Consider the following 25,817-nt stretch of genomic DNA (forward strand, 5'->3'; position numbering starts at 1 on the left):
AACAATGTTTTTAAGGCTAAGAGCATTCCTCCCCTTTCTGGTGGGTCAAAGCTCTGCGCCTTGGGCTCCTCATCATGAAATGCTGATGAGGGCATCTGTAGTTTTCTAGGCAGGAGGGAGGATTCAATGAGAAAAGAGACAAGTACAGGGCCTGGGTCACAGTCAGTGTGCCTGGATAGGGGAGTTATTTTTATTATACCAGTTTATTACTAGAGGGAACTAGAAAAGTCAACTCATTGAGTTGTACTGTCTCACCAACTGGGGAACTGAGACTCAAGGGGGAAGGGACAGAGTGAGGTAAGAGTAGTGTGCCATGGCAGGACCAAGACTATAACCCAGGCCAGGTGTTGCTTTCATGACTTCCCTGGCACCCTGAAATGCAGTACAAACAGGAAGTTTAATTCATTCATTCAACAAATATTTACCAAATCTCTGCCATGTGTCGAGTGCTATGGTAGGACTGGGAAGAAGGAGAACCAACAAAACAATTGCCTGTGTCTTAGAGATGCATGACAAAATACCACAGGCTGGGTGGCTTAAATACAGACATTTATGTTATCACAGTTCTGGCGGCTGGAAGTCCCAGATCTAGGTCTGGCAGGGTTGGCTCCTGTTGAGAGCTCTCTTCCTGGCTTGTGGATGGCTGCCTTCTCCCTATGTCCTCACATGGTCTTCTGTGGTGTGTGTGTGTGTGGGTCTGGGTCTGTGTGTGTGTCTGCCTGTGTGAGAGAGAGACAGAGACAGAGAAAGGCCTAGTCAATGATATCTTGAGGAGTTTTCACATAAATATTATATTAGGGCTAATCTCCAAAAGTCCACCGGACTTACCATGGCATTTATAAAATTAAAACCCATCCCTCAGAACCCCCATGTGGCCTAATGATGTATTCGTGTATGCAGGTATGGGCTCAGACACATTTCCAAGTGACTGAACTTCTTGTGGGGGGGATGGGGGCTGGGATGGGGAGAAGGCCAGTGGCTTCAGCAAGTGGCTTCTCCTGATGAACAGGAATGGGGACACAATGGGGCCTCTCGGCCTGGTGCAGGTGTCAACTCTGCTCATACTATCTAGTATGAGTTTCATTCAGCTAAGTTTGTTTTCAGCAGAAGCTAGTGATGAAGATGATGATGATGATGAAAATAATAATACCATAATCAGAACTACTATTTATTGAGCATTTCCTATGTGCCAGGCACTTAACACTTCTTATGTTATTTAATGTTCACAGCAGTCTTTCATCCTCACCCCCTCTGCCCTCATCCCAGCCAGCATCATCTCTCACTTGGAAGACAGCAAAAGCTTCCTAACAAGTTTCTTTGCCTCCCTCTTCCTTGCCTAAAATCTACATACTCATGGTGGCCAGTGATGATGCCTCTCCCTTGCCCAAAACCTCCCCCTGAGAATACAACCTAGACTCCTGACCATGGCTCACAGGCCCTGCAGGCTCTAGGCCCTGCCACCCTTCCCACCTCATCCTGTTCATCCCTCTCCCCAGAACACTGCACCCCAGCCACAATGACCTCTTGTTTGTTCTCCAGCAAAGTCTGTCCTTTCCTGCTTGGGTGTCTATGCACTGCTCCCTGCACCTGCATTATTTATCCCCTGCATTTTGCCTTGCTGGTCTTAGCTCAAATTTCTTCTCCTCCATGGGCCTGCCCCGACCACACTACCTAAAGCCAGCCTCCTCTACATGCCTAGTTACTCTCAGTCACATACCCCGCTGTTTTTCCTCATGTTGCTTCTCCTGGTTTGTAATCATCTTGCCTTTATGTACTTGCTTCCCCATTGTTGCTTATCTCCTCTCATTAGAACTGAACTTCATGAAAGTGGGAAGGCCTTGGTCACCTTCATGTCGCCAGTGCTTAGGCCTGACCCATGGTAGGCTCTCAAAAATATGTGATGAACGAATGTACTATTGTTCCCATTTAACAGATGAGGAATAAATGTCAGAGAGGTAAAGTGTTTGCCTTGCCTATACTAGTTTCCTTTGGCTGCTGTAAGAAATTGCCACAAACTTAGTGGCTTAAAACATTACAGACCTATCCTCTTACAGTTCTGGATGCCAGAAGCCTAAAATCAGTTTCAGTGGGCTAAAGTCATGGTCAAGCAGGACAAAATGGTCCCCCCTCTGGAGGACCATGTTCCCCCCCGAGGCTATGGAGAGAGTCTGTATGCTTGATTTTCCAGCTTCTAGAGCTCCATTCCTGCACCCCTTGGCTCATGACCCCTTCCTTGGTCTTCATGTAGTGTCTCCTTTCTCTACCTCTGTTTCCATCTAATGGTTTTCTTCTCTTTTGTCTGTAGTCAAATCTCCCTCTGACTCTCTCTCATCAGGATAACTGTGATTACATTTAGTGCCTACCTGGATAATCCAGGCTAATCTTCCCATCTCAAGATTCTTAATTTAACCACATCTGCACAGCCCAATATAAAGTAACATTCACAGATTCTGGTGATTTGGACATGGATATCTTTGGGGCCATTTTTTCACCATATCACTGTTACATAACCATTCATCCAACCCAGATCTGTCTGAGTTCAGAAGCAAGCTGTTGGCCATTAGGCTGTGGTGTTTGCATACAAGCATTTCTCTTCCTTGGATGAGTTAGATTACCTAGCACACAACTGTGCACAGGATTACTGCTTACCTAGTGCTCATCAGATAAATGTAACAGTCTCCCTTGGGGCATCAGATCTTTTCTCATTCAGGAAGGACTAAAGACCATGATGTGGCTCCTGGGCCAACCTACTTTCCTTTATATTTACCCAAAGAGGAGACCACTGATGGCTCTGGCTCAATCAGACTTCTTCCTTAATTCCTTATCTACTACTCGATGATTTCACGGGTTTTCGGTCCCTTCCCGCTTCCCTTTCTGCTGCTTCTCCCCCTACACATCTCCTTTTTTCCTTCCTTCTTTTTTTTTTTTTTTTTTTGCGGTACGCGGGCCTCTCACTGTTGTGGCCTCTCCCGTTGCGGAGCACAGGCTCCGGACGCACACAGGCTCAGCAGCCATGGCTCATGGGCCTAGCCGCTACGTGGCATGTGGGATCTTCCCGGACCGGGGCATGAACCTGTGTCCCCTGTATCGGCAGGCGGACTCTCAACCACTGTGCCACCAGGGAAGCCCACTTCCTTCTTTTTTTTTAAAAAAAATTTATTTTCATTTTATTATTTTTATTTTATTATGTATTTTTTGGCTGTTTCGCGTCTTAGTTGCGGCACGCGGGATCTTTCGTTGCGGCACACGGGCTTCTCTCTAGTTGTGGTGTGCGGGCTCCAGAGCGTGTGGGCTCAGTAGTTGCGGTGCATGGGCTTAGTTGCCCCACGGCATGTGGGGTCTTAGTTCCCTGACCAGGGATCGAACCCACGTCCTCTGCATTGGAAGGTGGATTCTTAACCACTGGACCACCAGGGAAGTCCCGTTTCCTTCCTTCTTTTTTACTTCTTAGATATCACAGGTTTGTAGTACTTGGATGCCGCATAGACTAGTCTTTTCATTCTACAGATTGTGAAACTGAGGCTCAGAGAGGGGCAGTGAACATACACAAAGACGCACTGTGTTTGGGATAAAGGCAGGAATAGAACCCAAAATATGGTTTCCAGTTTAGACAATGTCTACCGAAAGCTGACATTGTCTATTAAGATTTTTTTATTATGAATCAATTTTATTTTTTAGAGCAGCTTTAGGGTCACAGCAAAACTGAGCAGAAGGTAGAGTGTTCTCATATACCTCCTGACCCCTATCACTCAGTCTCCAGCCTCCCCTACTATCAACATCCCCCACTGAAGTGGTACATTTGCTACAAGTGATGAACCTACATTGACACATCATCATCACTCTAGAATCACAGTTCACATTAGGGTTTACTCTTGGTGTTTTATATTCTATGGGTTTGGACAAACGCAGAATGACACACATCCACCATTATCATTAGACACAGTAGTTTCTCTGCCCTAAAAATCTTCCATGCTCTCCCTCCCTCCCTCTTAACCCCTGGCAACCACTGATCTTTTTAAATCTCTCCACAGTTTTCCCTTTTCCAGAGTGTCTTGTAATTGGACTCATATAGTATGCATCCTCTTCAGGTTGACCTCTTTCCCTCAGCAATATTCATTTAAGGCTCCTCCATGTCTTCTCATGGCTTGATAGCCCATTTCTTTTTAGTGCTGAATAATACTGCACTGTCTGCATGAACTATGGTTTATTTATTCATACACCTGCTGAAAGACATTTTGGTTGCTTCCAAGTTTTGGCCATTCTGAACATTGTTGTGGTAAACATTTGAGTGGGTGTTTTTGTGTGGATATAAGTTTTCAACTCCTCTGGGTAAATACTGATGTCCTCTTTCTATTAGATCAGGTTTGCAGAACAACTACTCCAGAGGAAATGATCTCCTACCTGGACAAGTCCCTATGCTTCTCTGTGTTTCATGTATGCAAAATCACACGAGCTAAAATGATCTTGGAGATCACAGAATCCAACCTCCTCATTTACAGAAGGGGAAACTGAGGCCCACAGAGATTGACCTTGCCCTGTCCCTGGGGCCCTGGGGGGGTTAGGTCCCTCTGCTGGGGTTAGGGGTTGTTGGATTGGGTTCTACTCTGGTTGGAGGACAGGAAGGAGAGATGGCTGCAGGGCTCTTCTCCCTCTCTCCCAGTAGCTCCAGAAACAGTCCTGACATTAACTGCTATTGGTTAGCGCATATGCCTAAATCAGTCATTGCAACTCCAATGGTCCAGCATTGGGTTTTATGTTCACACCTGAGTGGGAGGCAGCGCCAGCCTCATCAGAACTGTGTAGATGGGGATGGCAGAAGTGGCTTTCCAAAGGAGAATTAGGGAATGATTACCAGGGGAAGGGATGATCGATGCTGGGCAGCAGAAACAGATGTTCATCACATAGGAGAAATGACACTTGAACATTAGGAGCTGTATTGCAAGGGACAGCATGGCAAGACCTATCTACTGACCAAAGACAAGCACATTAAAAACAATGACGAAGCACTGGAAGTTAATCTGATGATGTCTGTCAAAATTTTCTTTGACACATTCCCCTCAACTCAGCAACTCCATTTCTAGCAATCTACCCTATACAAGTGCTTGTACACCTATACACCATGGTGTTCACTACAGTGTTATCTGCACCATTAAGAGATTGGAGACAATGTGCATGTACACTGAGGGGAAAATGATTAAATAAATTATTGTAATTCTATTGAGTAAAATGTTGCTGTGCTTGTTAAAAAGACTCAAATATATCTGTATATGCTGATGTGGAGGCATGTTCAGGAAATACTATTGTGAAATATGAAATGCTCAACATATTAAGTATAATATCTCATTTTTCTAAAACTAAGAAAGAGACCACATATACACACAACCACAGTCTAACACTCAAACACAGAAAATACACACACAAACATACACACTGCTATGGTCTGAATGTTTGTATCCCTCTGAAATTCATATACTGAAACCCTAATGCCCAGGGTGATGATACTAAGAGATAAGGCCTTTAGGAGATGATTCGGTTATGAGCGTGGAGACTTCATGAATGAGATTAATGCCTTTCTAAAAGTAGCTTCAGGGGGCTTCCCCGGTGGCGCAGTGGTTAAGAATCCGCCTGCCAATGTAGCAGACACAAGTTCGATCCCTGGTCCAGGAAGATCCCACATGCCGCGGAGCAATCTAAGCCCGTGTGCCACAGCTACTAAGCCTGCTCTCTAGAACCCACGAGCCACAACTACTGAAGCCCACGCGCCTAGAGCCTGTGCTCCGCAACAAGAGAAGCCACCACAATGAGAAGCCCGCGCACCGCAATGAAAAGTAGCCCCCACTTGCCCCAACCAGAGAAAAGCCCGCACGCAGCAATGAAGACCCAACGCAGCCAGAAACAATAAAAAAAAAAAAAAGTAGCTTGAGAGACCTCCCTTGCCCTTTCCACCATGTGAAGACACACTGAGAAATCTGCAACCCAGAAGAGGGTCTTCACCTGACCAAGCTACCACCCTGATCTTGGGCTTCCAGCCTCTAGAATTGTGAGAAATAAAATTCTGTTATTTATAAGCTACCTAGTCTGTGGTATTTTGTGTAGCAGAGTGAATGGACAAAGACACACACATGTTATATCCATGTTCGTATACGCTCGAAAAAGGTCTGGAAGAATTTACAATAGTTCCTCCTACACTGTAGAAGTATAAGTGGAGACCTATGGGTGGAAGCAGGGGTTGGAATTTTAAGTTTTAATTTAAATGTTTTGATTTTTAAAGACATATAAGCTGTTTTTGCAACAAAAATTGAACATTTAAAAGGGGTATGATAAGAATAAGGGGGGGGTGGTACAGGCCAACATCTTTGATGAATATAGATGCAAAATCTCAATAAAATACTAGCAAACTGAATCCAACAACACATAAAAAAGATCATACACCTGACCAAGTTAGATTCATCCCAGGGTCACAAGGATGGTTCAACATACACAAATCAATCAATGTGATGCATCACATCAACAAAAGAAAAGACAAAACCACAATGATCATCTTGAGACATGCAGAAAAAGCATTTGATAAAATTCAACATCCATTCATGATAAAAACTCTTACCAAAGTGGGTATAGAGGGAACACATCTCAACATAATAAAAGCTATTTATGACAAACCCACAGCCAATATAATACTCAATGGTGAAAAACTGAAAGCCTTCCTGCTAAAATATGGAACAAGACAAGGATGCCCACTCTCACCACTTCTATTCAACATAGTATTTGAAGTCCTAGCCACAGCAATCAAACAAGAAAAAGAAATAAAAGATAAATCAGAAGAGAAGACGTAAAATTGTCATTAATGCAGATGACATGATACTATATATAGAGAACCCTAAAGACTCCACACAAATCTACTAGAACTGATAAGTGAATTCAGCACGGTAGCAGAATACAAGATTAACATACAGAAATCTGCTGCATTTCTTTACGGTAACAGTGAAATATCAGAAAGGGAAGGTAAAAAGAACAATCCCTTTTAAGATCTCATCAAAAAAAAAAGAAAAAGAAATAAAGAAATAAACCTGACCAAGGAGGTGAAAGACTTATATGCTGAGAACTATAAAACATTAATAAAGGAAATTGAAGATGATTCAAAGAAATGAAAAGAGATCCCATGAGCTTGGATTGGAAGAATTAATATTGTTAAAATGGCCACACTGCTCAAAGAAATCTAAACATTTAATGCGATCCCTATCTAATTACCCATGACAGAACTGGAACAAATAATCTTAAAATTTACATGGAACAATAAAAGATGCAGAATTGCCAAAGCAATCCTGAGGAAAAAGAACAAAGCAGGAGGCATAAAAAGCTACAGTAATCAAAACAGTGTAGTATTGGTACAAAAACAGACAGGTGGATCAGTGGAACAGAATACAGAGCCCAGAAATAAACCCACACACTTACAGTCATTAAATCTTTGCCAAAGAAGGCAAGAATATACAATGGAGAAAACATGGACTATTCAGCAAGTGGTGTTGGGAAAGCTGGACAGCCACATGTTAATACATCAATGAAGTTAGAACACACCCTCACACCATATGCAAAAATAAACTCAAAATGGCTTAAAGACTTACATATAAGACATAACACCATAAAACTCTTAGAACATAGGCAAAACATTCTCTGACATAAATTGTACCAATGTTTTCTTAAGTTAGTCTCCCAAGGCAATAGAAATAAAAGCAAAAATAAACAAATGGAACCTAATCAAACTTACAAGCTTTTGCACAGCAAAGGAAACCATAAACAAAACGAAAAGATAACCTACAGACTGGGAGAAAATATTTGCAAATGATGCAACCGACAAGGGCTTAATCTCCAAACTTACAAACGGCCCTTACAACTCAATAACAAAAAAACAAACAACCTAATCAAAAAATGGACAGAACACCTAAATAGACATTTCTCCAAAGAAGACATACAGATGGCCAACAGGCACATCTGGAACAAGGTCTGACACTCAGTAAGCAGGTATTGAAGGAATGAGTGGACTCCGGTTACTCAGAAGCTTTGAGGAACTCTTTTCTGGCATGTTGCCAATCCATCAAGAAGTGTAATACCAGACAGAGACAGCCATCATGCCTTGCAAACTGCTTCAGCAGAAAATGTGTGGGAAAACACAGTGCCTATCCCAGAGCAAACGTTTGCTGTATAAGTGGAGGCAATGGAAGTTTTCTACATTCATGAAGAAGACTTTTCCCAGAAGGTTTTTGCCCCCTCCCTCAAATGTCAAATACTCACAAGCGTATAACTGACCTACGTGAATACAAATCAGGTACAGAGAGATGAGGAAATCCAAATAGTCAATAAACATATGAAGAGATGGTCAACTTTATGGAAACAATGAAATGAATTTTCTTTTTCTTACCAGTCAGATTGGTAAAGATAAAAAGTAAAACACAATGGAGGTTTAACAATAGCAGCTGTTGGCAAAGGTGTGAGGAAAGAAGTTCTTTCATACTCTGTCAGAAATATAAATTTGTAGAGCCACTCTGGAGGACAATTTGGCAGTAACTATTTTTTTCAATCGCTCTTTCAGAAATTCGGGTGTCAAAGGTTGAGTTACTCATATTGTCAGGAAACTCTTTTCCTGTCATCATGGGTCCATGCAAGGCTCCTACCTGGGTTTACTCATTTATCTTACCCCTTTATTTATACCAGTGGTTTGAACTGGGGGCAGTTTTACACCTCCCAGGAACAATTGACAATGTCTACAGACATTTTTGCTTATCACAACTGCTATTAGCATCTAGAGGGTAAAGGTCAGGGATGCTGCTAAACATCCTACAATGCACATGACAGTTCCCATAACAAAGAATTATACAGCCCAAAACATCAACAGTGATGAAGTACAGAAATGCTGATTTACACCAATCCTTTCCCCACCATAAGCAATGATTCTGATCTATTTAGAGTATACTGTCTCGTATTTACTCGTCTAATGTGTGTATTGTTGCTTTGTTGCTGTGTATGCTTAATGTAAATGGTATTATGTTAAAATCTCATTCTATTTCCTGCTTTTTAAATTAAGCCTCTATTTTTATACTTCATCCATGCTTCTAGGTTTATAGATATTGTTAAAACTAAGCAGGGATGTGCCCTTAGGACTTCCCTGGTGGCGCAGTGGTTAAGAATCCACCTGTCAATGAAGGGGACACGGGTTCGGTCCCTAGTCTGGGAAGATCCCACAAGCCGCAGAGCAACTAAGCCCGTGTGCCACAGCTACTGAGCCCACGTGCCACAACTACTGAAGCTTGCGCGCCTAGAGCCCATGCTCCATGACAAGAGAAGCTACCACAATGAGAAGCCCGTGCACCACAATGAAGAGCAGCCCCTGCTCGCTGCAACTAGAGAGAGCCTGTGTGCAGCAACGAAGACCCCATGCAGCCAAAAATAAATAAATTAAAAAAAAAAAAAGAATGGATGTGCACATTGGCCCAGCTACTCCACTCCTTGCTATCCACCGTGAAGAAACCTTCCTATGTTTCCTAAGAATGCATATGCAGTAATATTCTTTGTAGCACCATTTGTAATAGCAGAATACTGGAAACAAATTAAATGGTATAGAAATACAAGATTGGTTAAATAGATTACAATATGACATCTGTACTTTCTTACTCAATATAAACTTTCCTGAGGCCAGTATCTGATTTAAATTGCTTCTAAGTGGTGAGCTGTCCTGTGTATTGTAGGATGTTCAGCAGCATCTCTGGCCTCTATCCACTAGATGCCAGTAGCACCATAAAACCTAGTTGTGATCATCAGACAACGTCTCCAGACGTGGTCAAATGTTCCCCTGTGGAAGGGGGTATGGAATGCCTCCAGTTGAGAACCACTGGTGTAAATAAAGAAGGAAGATAAACAAATTGAGGGAGGGACTTTTCATGGATCAATGATGATCATTCCTTATATTGGTATAGAACTTTGGAGTTTTTCTATAATCTGGTTTTCTAAAAACTGTATTCAATGTATAAAAATTAAAAATATACATAAGCAAATAGGAAATGAACATATACACAATTCTACCACCTAAAGATCAATTGTTATCCCCTCTTCTAGACACACAAACATACACACTCTCACACACATTCATTTTTTCAAGTAACATTGCATGACACATATTTCCCTACTACCTGCCTTTGTCACTTAATAAGTCATTAGCAATTTTTGATGTTACATTATAGCATTTTAAAGCCTAATAGGGAAACAGAACAGAAATTTACCCCATTTTAGAGATGAGGTCATTGAGGCTTAGTGAGGTTAAAAAAATCTCTAGTTAATAATAATAATAATAATAATCTGTTTTATTATCAGCTCCAACTATCAACAAAGATTTAGAAAAAGATGTTCAAGAGGCTAGGGCAAAGTCTTGTTCTTTTATCCCTTCCTTTTGTGAATAGGAATTAAGACTCTATATCCAATAACATTACATAACACTTTAGAGAAGACAAGTACATGCTGATCTTGGTTTTTCTTCTTCTGATCAGTGGCTATGTTACTCCTGGTGTATGTGGAGGTGGAGAACAGGAGAGGGGAGATCTTGCTTTTATTGTGACTGTGGCACAATGAACAGGGACTCCCTCTAGTGCTGCTTTAACATCATCATCCTACTTGAAGGAAGATAGCGTCTTCCCTTTGGCCTTAGCTGCCTTGTGAGTTGGTAAATTCCCATCTTTGGTGTTTAAGCTCTTAAGTTAAACTCTAAAATATTATGAATCTTTTTGAACCCTAACTTCCAAGATTCCAAGATGACAAGCTTCTAGAATTCTGAGATTCTGTGCTCTAGTGGAGAATCTCAAGGCTGTTATCCTGGTTGTCCTCTACAGAAGGCTGTTCTCACAGCGAATTCAACCTCAAGACTGTTCCCCACCATCCCAGAAGGCAAACGAATTAAGAACATGACTATTTCTGAGTACTTCAAGGCATTTCTGAAGTTGATTTAGAGAAAATATGTGAACGAATAGAGAATTCAGTGGAGAGATGGAAATTAAAAAATTTATCAAATTGAATAAAATAAAAATTTAAAAAATCATCAAATTGAAATGCTGGTAATAAAAAATACTGTGAATAATTTTTGATAGGAAATGAAGAATTCTTTCGATAGGACTATCTTTATCTAGATGCAATAAAGCCATGGAAAGAATCTGTGAACTTGAAGATAGGTCAATAAAAATTACCCAAATTGAAATACAAAGAGAAAAAAGACTGGAAAAATAAGAAAATCCAACAGCTATAAGACAACATAAATAAGTCTCACATATGAGTTACTGGAATCCCAGAGGGAGAAGAAAGAATGTGGCAAAATAAATATTTGAAGAAATAAAGGCCAAGAATTTTCAGAAAACAATGAAAGATATAAACTACAGACCAAGAAGTTCACAGAAGAACACCAGAACAGAATAGGATAAGCACCAGCACACACACACACACACACACACACACACACACACGCACACACACACACACCACATACCACACACGCACATTCACCTGGACATATCATATTCAAACTACTGAAAACCAAAAACAAAGAGTAAAACCTGAAGGCAGTCAGGGAAAACATTTACACACAGAGAAACAAATATAAGAATTGCAGCATCCTCATCAGAAATCATGCAACCAGAAGACAAGAAGTGATATCTTTAAAATGCTGACACAAAAACACTGTCAACCCAGAATTCTATACCCAGAGAAAATATTTTTCAAAAATGAAGGAGAAATAAAGATTTTTTAAAAAAGACAAACAAAAAACTAACATATTCACTACCAGGAGATCTGTGTTACAAAAAGTGTTAAAGGAAGTAACTCAGGAAGAAGGAATATGATAACAGTTACCTACAAGAAGAAACAAATATCTTTGGAAATGGTTAAAAGAAAGGTAAATATAAAAGTTTTTAAACTTATTTATTTATTTTTTAAAATTTATTTATTTTTGGCTGTGTTGGGTCTTCGTTTCTGTGTGAGGGCTTTCTCTAGTTGCGGTGAGCGGGGGCCACTCTTCATCGTGGTGTGCGGGCCTCTCACTATCGCGGCCTCTCTTGTTGCGGAGCACAGGCTCCAGCCACGCAGGCTCAGTAGTTGTGGCTCACGGGCCCAGTTGCTCCGCGGCATGTGGGATCTTCCCAGACCAGGGCTCAAACCCGTGTCCCCTGCATTGGCAGGCTCTAGTTAATAATAATAATAATAATCTGTTTTATTATCAGCTCCAACTATCAACAAAGATTTAGAAAAAGATGTTCAAGAGGCTAGGGCAAAGTCTTGTTCTTTTATCCCTTCCTTTTGTGAATAGGAATTAAGACTCTATATCCAATAACATTACATAACACTTTAGAGAAGACAAGTACATGCTGATCTTGGTTTTTCTTCTTCTGATCAGTGGCTATGTTACTCCTGGTGTATGTGGAGGTGGAGAACAGGAGAGGGGAGATCTTGCTTTTATTGTGACTGTGGCACAATGAACAGGGACTCCCTCTAGTGCTGCTTTAACATCATCATCCTACTTGAAGGAAGATAGCGTCTTCCCTTTGGCCTTAGCTGCCTTGTGAGTTGGTAAATTCCCATCTTTGGTGTTTAAGCTCTTAAGTTAAACTCTAAAATATTATGAATCTTTTTGAACCCTAACTTCCAAGATTCCAAGATGACAAGCTTCTAGAATTCTGAGATTCTGTGCTCTAGTGGAGAATCTCAAGGCTGTTATCCTGGTTGTCCTCTACAGAAGGCTGTTCTCACAGCGAATTCAACCTCAAGACTGTTCCCCACCATCCCAGAAGGCAAACGAATTAAGAACATGACTATTTCTGAGTACTTCAAGGCATTTCTGAAGTTGATTTAGAGAAAATATGTGAACGAATAGAGAATTCAGTGGAGAGATGGAAATTAAAAAATTTATCAAATTGAATAAAATAAAAATTTAAAAAATCATCAAATTGAAATGCTGGTAATAAAAAATACTGTGAATAATTTTTGATAGGAAATGAAGAATTCTTTCGATAGGATTATCTTTATCTAGATGCAATAAAGCCATGGAAAGAATCTGTGAACTTGAAGATAGGTCAATAAAAATTACCCAAATTGAAATACAAAGAGAAAAAAGACTGGAAAAATAAGAAAATCCAACAGCTATAAGACAACATAAATAAGTCTCACATATGAGTTACTGGAATCCCAGAGGGAGAAGAAAGAATGTGGCAAAATAAATATTTGAAGAAATAAAGGCCAAGAATTTTCAGAAAACAATGAAAGATATAAACTACAGACCAAGAAGTTCACAGAAGAACACCAGAACAGAATAGGATAAGCACCAGCACACACACACACACACACACACACACACACACGCACACACACACACACCACATACCACACACGCACATTCACCTGGACATATCATATTCAAACTACTGAAAACCAAAAACAAAGAGTAAAACCTGAAGGCAGTCAGGGAAAACATTTACACACAGAGAAACAAATATAAGAATTGCAGCATCCTCATCAGAAATCATGCAACCAGAAGACAAGAAGTGATATCTTTAAAATGCTGACACAAAAACACTGTCAACCCAGAATTCTATACCCAGAGAAAATATTTTTCAAAAATGAAGGAGAAATAAAGATTTTTTAAAAAAGACAAACAAAAAACTAACATATTCACTACCAGGAGATCTGTGTTACAAAAAGTGTTAAAGGAAGTAACTCAGGAAGAAGGAATATGATAACAGTTACCTACAAGAAGAAACAAATATCTTTGGAAATGGTTAAAAGAAAGGTAAATATAAAAGTTTTTAAACTTATTTATTTATTTTTTAAAATTTATTTATTTTTGGCTGTGTTGGGTCTTCGTTTCTGTGTGAGGGCTTTCTCTAGTTGCGGTGAGCGGGGGCCACTCTTCATCGTGGTGTGCGGGCCTCTCACTATCGCGGCCTCTCTTGTTGCGGAGCACAGGCTCCAGCCACGCAGGCTCAGTAGTTGTGGCTCACGGGCCCAGTTGCTCCGCGGCATGTGGGATCTTCCCAGACCAGGGCTCAAACCCGTGTCCCCTGCATTGGCAGGCGGATTCTCAACCACTGCGCCACCAGGGAAGCCCTTAAACTTATTTTTAATTGCTCTTAAAGAGATCTGATTATCTCAAGCAGGGATCATCAAACTATAGTCTGTGGGCTGGCTGCCTATTTTTATGTTTTTGGGGTTTTTTTTAGATTAAAAAATGTATTTATATTTTTTAAATTAATTAATTAACTTATTTATTTTTGGTTGCATTGGGTCTTGATTGCTGAGCATGGGCTTTCTCTAGTTGTGGCAAGCAGGGGCTTCTCTTCGTTGTGGTGTGCGGGCTTCTCATTGCGGTGGCTTCTCTTATTGTGGAGCACGGGCTCTAGATGCACGGGCTTCAGTAGTTGCGGCACATGGGCTTAGTTGCTCCGTGGCATGTGGGATCTTCCTGGACCAGGATTGAACCCATGTCCCCTGGATTGGCAGGCAGATTCTTAACCACTGTGCCACCAGGGAAGTCCCTTTTATGAGTAAAGTTTATTAGAACACAGTGATTCTCATAACTTATGTATTGTCTATGGCTGCTTCTTTTATTGAAGCATAGTTGCTGTACAATATTATATAAGTTACAGGTGTACAATATAGTGGTTCACAATTTTTAAAGGTTATACTCTATTTATAGTTATTATAAAATATTGGCTATATTCCCCATGTTGTACAATATATCCTTGTAGCTTATTTTATACTTAGTAGTTTGTACCTCTCAATCCCCTACCCCTATATGCCCCTCCCCACTTCCCTCTGCCCACTGGTAACCACTAATTTGTTCTCTATATCTGGGAGTCTGATTCCTTTTTGCTATATTCACTAGTTTGCTGTATTTTATGTGTGTGATGTATATACATCACATCTTCTTTATCCATTCATCTGTTTATGGACACTTAGGTTGCTTCCATATTTTGGCAACTGTAAATAATGCTGCTATGAACATTGGGGTAAATGTATTTTTTTCTAATTAGTGCTTTTGTTTTTTTTGTATATACATCTGGGAGTGGAATTCCTGGGTCATATGGTAGTTCTATTTTTAGTTTTTTGAGAAACCTCCATACTGTTTTCCACAGTGGCTGCACCAATTTACATTCCCACCAGCAATGTACGAGGGTTCCCTTTTCCCCGCATCCTCTATGGCTGCTTCTGAGTTATAATGGCCGGGTTGAGTAGTTGCAATAGAGGCTGAATGGACGGAAAGGATAAAATACTTGCTATCTGGCCCTTTAATAAAGAGTTTGACAACCCCTGGTTTAAAGCAAAAACAGCAGCAATGTATCATGGGTTTATAGCATACATAAAAAAAAATATGACAAAAATGGCTCAAAGATGGAAGGGAGGACTTGGTAGTATACTATTGTAAGGTTCTTATACTACACATGAAATGGTATATTATTATTTGAAGTAATCTGTGATTAATTAAAGATGTATATTATAAACCACAGGGCAACTACTAAAAGAGGTATACATAATAAGACAGACTCTTAATAACTATTCAATGAATCCAAGAGGAAACAGAAAGAAGAAATGGCAAAGAACAGATGAAACAAATAGAAAACAATTAACAAAATGTTAGATTTTAGTCCAACCGTATCAATAATCACATTAAATATAAATGGTCTAAACACACAAATTAAAAGACAGAGATAGTCAAATTGGATATAAAAACAAGATCCAACTAAATGCTCCCTACAAGGAGCCCACTTAAACTATAAAGACATAAATCTGCTAAAATTAAGGGATAAAATTTATTTCATGCAAACACTAATTTAAAGAAACGTGGAGTGACTCTATTAATATTAGACAAAGTAGACTCTGGAACAAGGAATATTGTCAGAGATAAAGAGAGACATTTTATAGTGATTAAGTGGTCAATTCATCAAGACAAATCTAAATGATGTAAATGCATATGCATCTAACAACAAAGCTTCAAAATATATGAAGCAAAAACAGACAGATTTGAAAGAAGAAATAGACAAATTCACAAGTATATTTGTAGACTTCAATACTCCCCTTCCAGTAATCAATAGAATAGATGGAAAATCAGTAAGGATATATAAGACCTGAACAACACTATCAATCAACTTGGCCTACGTAATGTTTATAGTATGTTCCATCTAACAGCAGTAGAATACACATTCTTTTCAAGTGCACAAGCACACACCAAGATAAACTATATTCTGGGCCATAAAACAAACACACAAATTTACAAAAATTGAAATCACAGAAAAAGAATGTTCTCTGACAAAAATGGAATTAAAGTAGAAATCAATTAACAGAAAGATATCTGGAAACCCACCAAATATTTGAAAATTAACACATTTCTAAATAACCCATGCGTGAAAGAGAGTTGTAATGATAATTAGAAAATATTTTGAATTGAATGAAAAGAAAGCACAACATGTCAAAATGTGTGGGTTGCAGTTAAAGCAGGGTTTAGAGCAGCACTGTCCAATAGAAATATAATGTGAGTCATGAAAGCAAGTCATATATGTAATTTTAATTTGTCTAGTATCCACTTTGAAAGAAGCAAAAACAAGCAGAATTAATTTTAAATACTTTACTGAACACAATATATCCAAAATATTACTATTTCATGTATAACAATAAAAAAATTATTAATGAGATATTTTACACTTTGGTAATGAATTTTCAAAATCTGGTGTTTATTTTACACTACGGCACATCTAAATTCAGACTAGTCACATTTCAAATGCTTAATAACCACATGTGACTACTGTATTAATGCAGGCTTACAGGATACTTTATAGCATTAAATGCTTATATAAGAAAAGAGGATAAGTCTCTGATCAATGATCTAAGCTCCCATGTCAAGAAGATAGAAAAAAAATTTAGCTCAAAGTAAGCTGAAGGAAAGAAATAATACACATAAGAGGAGAAATCCATAGAATTGAAAACAGAAAAACAATCAATGAACCAAACTTTGTTTCAAAAAAATCAATAAAAGTGATTTTATCTATCCAGACGGATCATGTTGGCATACAATTCCAGAAAGTTGATAGATCATTGTTCAGGTTCTCAGATTAAGCCTTTTAAAACTAGAGGGCTGGTTGTTGAACTTACTTTCCATCCCGATCTAGAACTTACACTGTTTTTAGTGCTTGAAGATATTATGATCATTTCTTTAAGTTGACTAACGTCAAATCTGATTCTCCTGGTTTCTCACAGTTACCCTTACCTGGGGACGCCTGTCATCTGGATGGTGATGTTCACTTTCTATGTACATCTCTTGCTATTAACACCACCTATCCTCCATCAATTCCCTCTTCTTTTGGTGCAGAACCCCATTTTTGATTTGCGGTACCACCCCTCTCTCATTGCATGGGCATCTTGGTGGCATTGTCAATCAGAATGCCCCAACCTTCCTTGCACAGTGGATGAGCATGTGCAACTGGACTCTCTCTCCATAGAGTCTGCATCTTGAGCAGGGAGCCCAAGGACAGAAAACAGGTGGAGGAAATTTATCCTAGATACAGAGTCTCTTCATTCCTCTGACTTTAATCTTAAGCTCCACCTGGTTTCTGTCTTTTTCAAGATCTTCTTTAGCTTTTCCTTTGACTCTGTGAGCTACCCCCAAACCCCTTTGTTTTAGCCTAAGTTGGCCAGAGTTGTATTCTGTTGCTTGCTACCAAAGAACCTAACCGATGAGGTCCTCTTAGGCTCAGCTTAATTCTACAAAGACATGCTCTGCCTGGAGTTTCCCTAGGGAGGTCCTGGTGGCCTGACTACTGGAAATTTCTGGGGCCTGGTGGAGAGATAGGAAAGAAGCAAGGCTGTCTGCCTTTTACTCACATGTCAGACAGATCATGGCAGCACAGATGCCCAGGTCTACCACGAAGGTCCAGAGCTTCAGTATCTGGGAAACAGCGAAGTGCACGATGGTCTCTGAGGGGACACAGAACTGTGGGGGGTTGATGGGGTAAATATCATCCAAGGAGAGGAGCTTGACTGACTTGTACCACCTGTAAAGGCAAAGGGAGTCAAGAAAAATCCATTTGCAGATACCAGCAGCACCTGGAGGACCTGTTGAGGAATAGTGGGGAAACCAGAGCATGAGGCCGAAATTGGGAATTGTCAAAATTGTCTTGAATAATCCCTTAAACACCCTAAAATACAGCAATGTGTTTAGAGGCCATATAGTAGAAAATATTATAGACATATCTCTAGGCACAAGAGTCTCACCCTATGAAGGGCATGAAGGGACCAAGACCTAACAGAGATGTGGATCCACATTTCCCATCCCAACTCCTTCAGAAACATCTATTCAATGAATGTGGTGATGGGTGAAACTGCCTGCACCTCAAAAATAACTCCCTGTCTCATAATTGAATCTGCGTGAGATCAGAGAGTATATAATGTGTATGCTGGAAAAAATGGATTGAGTTTCAGAAGACCTGAATTCTAACTCAGCCTCTACCACTATCTAGATGACTTTACTTCCACTGAACTTCATTTGTCTCATCTGTAAAATTGGGATATACTCTGTACATGCTAAAAAGTAGGGGCTGGAAATGATGGTCATTGAAAGTATATGATAACGAAATGCTCACAACATAGAACTCATTTTTATCAAGAGTAGAAAAAATACATTGCTTTTTAGTGGACAAAAGACAGAGAAAAGATTAGTGATTACGTTACTGTAATGCTCAAAAAGCCTTTAATGGTATCTCATTGCCTATAGGAAAGAGTTCCAAACTTGAGCCTGGGATTCAAAGCCCATTGTATTTCAAGTCCAATTCCCACTATCTCATCTCACAATACAGGTAGTCCCTCGCTCTGTCTCCACCTTATGTGCTCAACACTGCAACCAGACTAGACAATCAGAGGCATTCCCTGAGCGTGAGATACACCTTTACAATCAGTGTCTTTGCACGTGCTGTTTCCTCTGCTAATAATGCCCTTTCCCTCCATTTGTAACCTGTTACACTCCTGTTCATGGTTCAAGTCTCAGAGGCTTCTGTGATGCCTCTCTGTTCCCTGGTCAGGATTAATTCTCCTTCTTTTGAGCTCCCTTCTGAGGACACTTGGTCCTCACCCAGGTTACAGAGCGTCTCACATGGACTGTGAATTGGCTGTGTGTGTGTAGTCAACCTCTCCATGAGGCTAGGGAATGTGGCCAAGTCATGTCAGGATCCCTTGACTTGGTCCTTATCTATGATAAGGACAAACGAGATCATGTAAACTACTTAGTACATGGGAAACACGCAATAAATACTTATTATTCTTTCTTCTCCATTTTATTAACGATGAGTATGAATTATTCAGAAAACTAAGTGATCACGATTACATTTTTTAAACATTATTTATATATTAGATTAAGATGTGAATTTCTGTTCTTTAGGACCATTAACTTACAGTAGCCAAAACTCAGGGGGTCACACATAAGAAAAAATGTATCCTGGTTTAGATTTTCCTTTTTTTAAAGAAAGAAGAATGATGTGTATGGGATTGCATTTTTTTGGGAGATAATATTAATAACTAAAATTTATTAAGCCACTTCTATATGACAGGCACTGTGCTAAGCTATTTACTCGGGTTTATATAGATTATTTCCGACTACAACCCCATGAAGCAAATACTGTTATTATTATTTTTTTAATTGAAGTAAAGATGACTTACAATGTTATACTACTTTCAAGTGTACAACATAGTGATTTGATATTTTTGCAGATTACACTACACTTAAAGGTATTACAAAATATTGGCTATAATCCCTGTGTTGTACATTACATCCTTGTATCTTATTTATTTTAAACATAGTAGTTTGTACCTCTTAATCCTGTACTCCTATATTGGCCTTCCCTCTTCCCTCTCTCCACTGATAACCACTAGTTTTTTCTCTGTATCTGTGAGCCTGTTTCTGTTTTGTTATTGTCATTCGTTTTATTTTTTAGATTCCACATATAAGTAAAAACATACAGTATGTGTCTTTCTTTGTCTAACTTACTTCACATAATACCCTCCAGATTCATCCATGTTAAGCAGGTACTGTTATCCCATTTTACAGGTGAGGAAGCTGAGCCTTTGACGGGTTAAGTAATATTACCAAGGTCATGCAGGTAGCAAGTGGGGAGCATGGACATAGCTTTAGGTCTGACTGGCTTCAGAAACACACTCTTAATCATTTCACGAGGGCTCAGAGAGACAGCCTCTCCATGTGGTAGAGTTCTCTGTTACCCACACTCTCCTTGTCAGTGATGTGAAAGATGCAAGAGAAGTTGGAGTATTTCGTGACCATCAGGATTTTGACCAGAGCAGTATGAATCCACATGGACGTCCCTGTGGGCCTGGCAAAATTAATAGCAACCACCACCCAATCACACGTGTAGAGTTTATAAAGTACCTTCATAACCTTACCTCTCGGGATCCTCACACCAACTCCTGGCCCCAGGCAGACAGCTCTCAGCTGTAGCTCACCATTTGAAGCTTCCTGCATCTGCCTTTAAGAACGGAACACTTTCAGTTGTATTCATCCCACGCACAGACACAAGAGAACGTTCCCAGTGAGGTTGTTAATGTAAGGGCATAAAGCGGGGAGCAGAATGCAAGAGGGGGTCCATGTGCCTGAGACCCTGAGCACTTTTGGAAAGTCAAGATGGTGAGTAAAAGGGAGAAGCTGCTAGCTACCCTATAGTGATATCCCACTTACCACCCTTTTCAATGAGTCTCACACCTTGCCTGAGGCTTACTGAGAAGTGGTAAGAATGTCTATTAAATGATCTGTGGTCCCCAGATTTGGCTGTAATTATTATATGCTCTAATAGACCTCAGTTGGATTAACTGACCCAGCAACCATTACTCCTTCAGTTAACAGGAGTCACTCTGTCACCGCTCTCAGTTCACTAGGTTCAGGGTCCCCCCACCCACTCCAGCAAGGGATGTGATCCAGGCCCAGCCAACCAGCATATTTTATCTACTGGCCATAGGACTGGTTCAGAATGAACATGTGACCCTAGCGGAAGGATCAGAATTAATCCCAAGGATTTAATGGACCTTGTGAAATAGAGAAACTCTTTACACTGGGGCTGATGAAAGAAAGGTCTGTAACTGAGGGGTGCCGGCAGTTACATGCCACAGTACACTGTATGGGAAGAGTGTACTTGAACGAAGTCCATGCAGAAAAACAAGCTTGAGTGATGGAGACTGAGTCCTGGGGATACCACTTGAGTAGCTGGATCCAGCCATGCCTGAAGTTAGATATATGCATGGACTTTTCTTTTTGTTTTAAAACTTAGGCCAGTTTAGATTGGATTTCAGTCACTTGTAAAGGAGAGAGACCTGACTAAATACCAATCAAAGTTGGGAGGGCTCTTAAGAATCATTTAGTTTAATCCCTTCGTTTGGCAGATGGGGAAAATGAGAAGAGAAATATCTTGCCCAAAACACAGGAGAAGTAATGGCCATGTTGGACAAGAATCCAGGTCTCCTGAGTTATCCAGTCCACTTCTTTCCATGGTTTCCTGGCATCTCTTCTCTGTGCGGAAGACTTAATTCTCAATCATGTCTTTGCTACTCCTCTCTGATGAGGGGAAGCCAGTCCCACCCTGCACATCATCCTTCTGGCTCTGAGGCCTGAACTCACTCACCAGCAGTCGGGGAAGTTGAGGGTGATGCTTACCTGGGTGGTGGCCCCAAACTTGAGGTAGCCCGAGGCCCGGAACCTCATGTACAGGGTGGTGATCACCAACATCCCCCCATGTAGGATGAGTGGAAACTGGGCATGGTCCCATATCTTGTTTTCCAAAGGCAAAACCTGCGAATGGAGGGGCCATAATTACGCAGTGGTCTCCACTTATGTAGAGACCCCATTTACCCACTGTTTATCCTTCTAAATTAATTCATTTCAGCCATCATAAAGCTTGATAGAGAAAAAAACCAAAAAAAACAAAAAAATAGGGAGTTCCCTGGTTGTCTAGTGGTTAGGATTCGGGCTTTCACTGCTGTGGCCCGGGTTCAATCCCTGGTCGGGGAACTGAGATCCAGCAAGCTGCGGAGTGCAGCCAAAAAAAAAAAAAAGAGAGAGAGAGAAAAATACCAAACTCCAGTACGTGGCACCACTAGTTTCAAGAAACTACGGAATTACAACAATATCAATTACTAAAAAGACATTAGGGGTCTTCTAGTCCAGCCACCCGTAGTTGAGTATCCTCTTCCACTCTCAGGAAAGGCTCTACTTCTGAGCAGCTCTGTGGCCAATGGGTGATGATGATGATTATGATGATGATGACGGCTGTTACAGAAAATTACTGTTAAAATGTATAAGCTGGTATCTTTGCAGGACTTGTGCTTCTGGGCTCAGACCACCAGGGGGAGAACCATCCCTAATTTTAGGTCTGGAAAGTGATGGGCGAGTTGGTGGTGGGGAGACCCAGAGACAGTCCTGTTAAAGGAGAACTAAAAAGGAAACTGTCTGAAGATAAAAGAGGAAGACCAGAAGGAGCAATTGAGAGGGGGAATTTGGTCTGCAAGGTGGGAGATGAGCGCTTAAGCCTTGGCTTTAGAGTTAGCCTATGCTCTTCGACAAGCTACATTGCTTCTAGCCCTTGTTTTCATTATCTGTGAGTGCATGTGAGCACATACATTTAGTGCTGATTTTTTCCAATAATGTTGCTCATGATGGATTAAAATAGCTCTACCACTCAAATGTGTCAATTAAGAGCATACCAAGGTAAATAGATTTTTAATATGGTGTTTAATAGGTTGTGTAAATAGGTTGACTTGTTGGCAGGGATTGTCATAGAAGTCTTCACTTCTCCCATTTTACAGATGGATAAAATAAGGCCCACTGAAAGGAGAACAGATGTTCAACCTCCCACATCTTTCTGTCAGATAGCTTTCTCTGTCATGTTAGAGGATGAGGGAGTTGGATGGCCATAGATGCTTAGCCCTCTCCTCTGATGCCTTCACTCTACAGATGGGGAGTGTGAGGCTCAGAGAGACTATCAGTGATCATATTAATAAGGTTCCTCATCTAATTCTGATATTGCGAGCAGCTAACATTTCTTAGGTCTGTATGATGGGCCAGGCAATGTGCAAAGTGCTTTAAATGCGCTGTTTAATTCTCACCATGATCCTACAAAGTAGGGATTATTATCTTTAAGGATAAAAAAATTGAGGCTCAGGGCCTCTCTTGCTTTAGTTTCTTCTTCCTTAAAACAAGGAAGCTGGAATGAAACAGCATGTCTGAAACTTCAGTCATTTATCATATATGTGTTCTACCTATATTATTTTTCTCATCAAGTCAGTATTTAAAATTTAAATTTTAAAAAGAAGTATTATAGTGCAGTTCTAAGTCACCATGAATAGAACATATTAACACAAATACATAATTAAGAAAGCAAACAAACATTACCCATCTCCCCACTAAGTTCATCACACGCACCACCAGAGGCATGGAGACACACTGAAAAACCACTGAATTAAAGGACTTCCAGGTGCAGTCCTATCTCTGACTCTCTATGAACACAGAATCCTGGAGGCTGGTGAGGCCTAACATTCAAGAACAATGCTGTTTAAGAGACATCAGCCATGAAAGGGAACACTACTAAAACTCCACTGTAAACAAGATGTCCTCCAGGTTATTTACAACAAACAAAGGACTCCAGAAGCCTTCAAAGGTTCTTTATTCTTTCTGGGTACAGGGAGATACTTTCCATCCCGAGAGTGATAAGCGGATGACCTTCTTCTGGGGGGATTTCCGTCGCTGCTCAGGTGGGGGGGCGGGGTGGGGGCTGGTCCTCAGGAGACAGAGGCCACCTGAAGAGTTCACACACAGCATCCTTTCCTTACCTTGCTTTTGGCTCTTGAGAAGGAGAAACAGTGGAAGCTATTGCAACTCAACCCTTTGGCATTCAACAGGCTTTGGGTCCAGTACCATTATCGAGGGCTTGGAAAGCATAACATGCATGTATAAAGTGCTTTGGAACGTTGTGACTCAAAAGGATTGTCGGAGGACCAGCAGCATTGGCCTCACCTCGGGCCTTGTTAGGAAAGCAGAATCTCAGGCGCCACCCAGACTGCTGAATCAGAATCTACATTGTACCAAGGCCCCCAGGTGGTTTGTGTGCACACTGGAGTTTGCTCGGAGTTGCTGCTGATGCTGCTGGTCTGAAGACCACACTCTGAATAGCAATGCTTCACAGCAGTCACCCCCATACTTGGCTGATCATCAAAATCAGCTGGGGAACTCTAAAACCCCCAGATTCCTGGATTCCAAATTCCAAAGATTCAGATCCAGTACAACTAAGGCAGGGCCTGGGAGTCTGTTATTAGACAAGGTTTCAAGGTGATTCTGAAGCTTAGCCAGGTTTGGGGGAGATAACAGCTTACATTTAGGGAGAACTTACTTTGTACCAGGCAGGGGCCTAAGCTCTTTACATGTATTAATCCATTCCATCCTCACAACAGCCTTAGGAAATAGTTTCTAGTATTAGTCCCATTTTCCAGATGGAAAAACTGAGGTACAGAAAAGTATGGTAATTTGCCATATTTTGAAGTGGTGGAGCTATAAATAGAATCAGGTAACTTGGCTCTAGAGCAGGGTTTCTTAGCTTCAGCACTATTGACATCTGGGGTTGTCCTGTGCATCACAGGATGTTTAACTGCATCCCTGCCTTCTGTCCACTAGTTGCACCTCCTCCCACTTGTGACAACCAAAAATGAATTCACACATTGCCAGATGTTCCCCGGGGGCCAAATCATTCCTGATTGAGGACCACTGTTCTACAGTTTATACTCGTATTCACTAAACTCACTCTGCTGCCTCTCTAAGAACCCCTGGGTTCTCACCAGTAGTTTTTCACCACAACAGCCTAGCAAGAGAGGAATTATTAGCCCCATTCTAAAAGCATGACTTATCCAGGGCCGCACAGCTTGTGAGTTGCAAAGCTAGGACTCATATCCACATTTCAAGCCTTTCCAGATATGGTGGATGTCTGGGGTAAGTTTTTGTGCCTCTTGAATGAGCAAAACTGAACGCTAGGGACGGACTCTGCCCAATTTTTATTCCTGATTTATTTTTTCTTCAAGGCTTGTCATGGATGTCTATGGGATTATCTGCTCAGAAACCCTCCCCTCATACATGAAGTGACCTGATCCCTCTTCTGTATTAGTTGTGGTTTCTACCAGCACTTCCCTAACTACAGTTGATTGGTTCAGGGGTAGCACCTGACCCAAGGTGAACCAATAAATCAATTCCTTCCCTGGATTACTGGGACCAGACATCATCAGATTAGTTTCCTTCTGGTAAAAAGTAAAACTCAAGAGCTGTGGATAGAGCTTGTTCACATCAAAAGGAAGGAATGAAGCCAATACACAGAGTCAACCTGAGCAGGGGCATTGGAAACCCTGATATGACCTGACTCCTGGGTGTGTCTGCTCCCACCTCTGACTGCCTCAGGATCCTTCCTGGGGCTTGACCGTTCCATGAACATTCCCAAGATCTTTCTCATACAGTCTCCTTTTGTTCCCCAGTTACTTTAGGTTGAGTTGAATGAGAGCCCTTATTACAGTTTTTCCCTAAAAACAAAATACCTACTTGTTGTAGGGAAAAGAAACCCTTCTTAATATCAGTAACCTGCTCCTAAAATTTTGACCTGTGCAAGCATGCCTGATAATCAAGTTCCTATTATTTTGAATTGGAAAGATTATGTCACATGACACATCAACCCAAACACTCAGCCAATTTTTGAAACATAACTAAAACTCAATAG

The 25,817-nt window shown here is 40.7% G+C and overlaps 1 protein-coding gene across 1 annotated transcript in view; it reads right to left on the reverse strand.

Moving 5' to 3' along the window:
• LOC129392366 (proton-coupled amino acid transporter 2-like) overlaps positions 1-24,261 on the reverse strand; it is a 29,379-nt gene extending 5,118 nt beyond the window's left edge. The window contains exons 1-5 of the mRNA XM_055086917.1: positions 24,178-24,261; positions 21,725-21,859; positions 21,028-21,058; positions 20,464-20,518; positions 17,899-18,068 (exon numbers count right to left, since the gene is read on the reverse strand). Coding sequence (XP_054942892.1) covers positions 17,899-18,068; positions 20,464-20,518; positions 21,028-21,058; positions 21,725-21,859; positions 24,178-24,261 — 475 coding nt within the window. The remainder of the gene's footprint in view (positions 1-17,898; positions 18,069-20,463; positions 20,519-21,027; positions 21,059-21,724; positions 21,860-24,177) is intronic.
• Positions 24,262-25,817: the final 1,556 nt, after the last annotated feature.

The sequence above is a fragment of the Physeter macrocephalus genome, chromosome 8, assembly GCF_002837175.3.
Source record: "Physeter macrocephalus isolate SW-GA chromosome 8, ASM283717v5, whole genome shotgun sequence".
NCBI lineage: Eukaryota > Metazoa > Chordata > Mammalia > Artiodactyla > Physeteridae > Physeter > Physeter macrocephalus.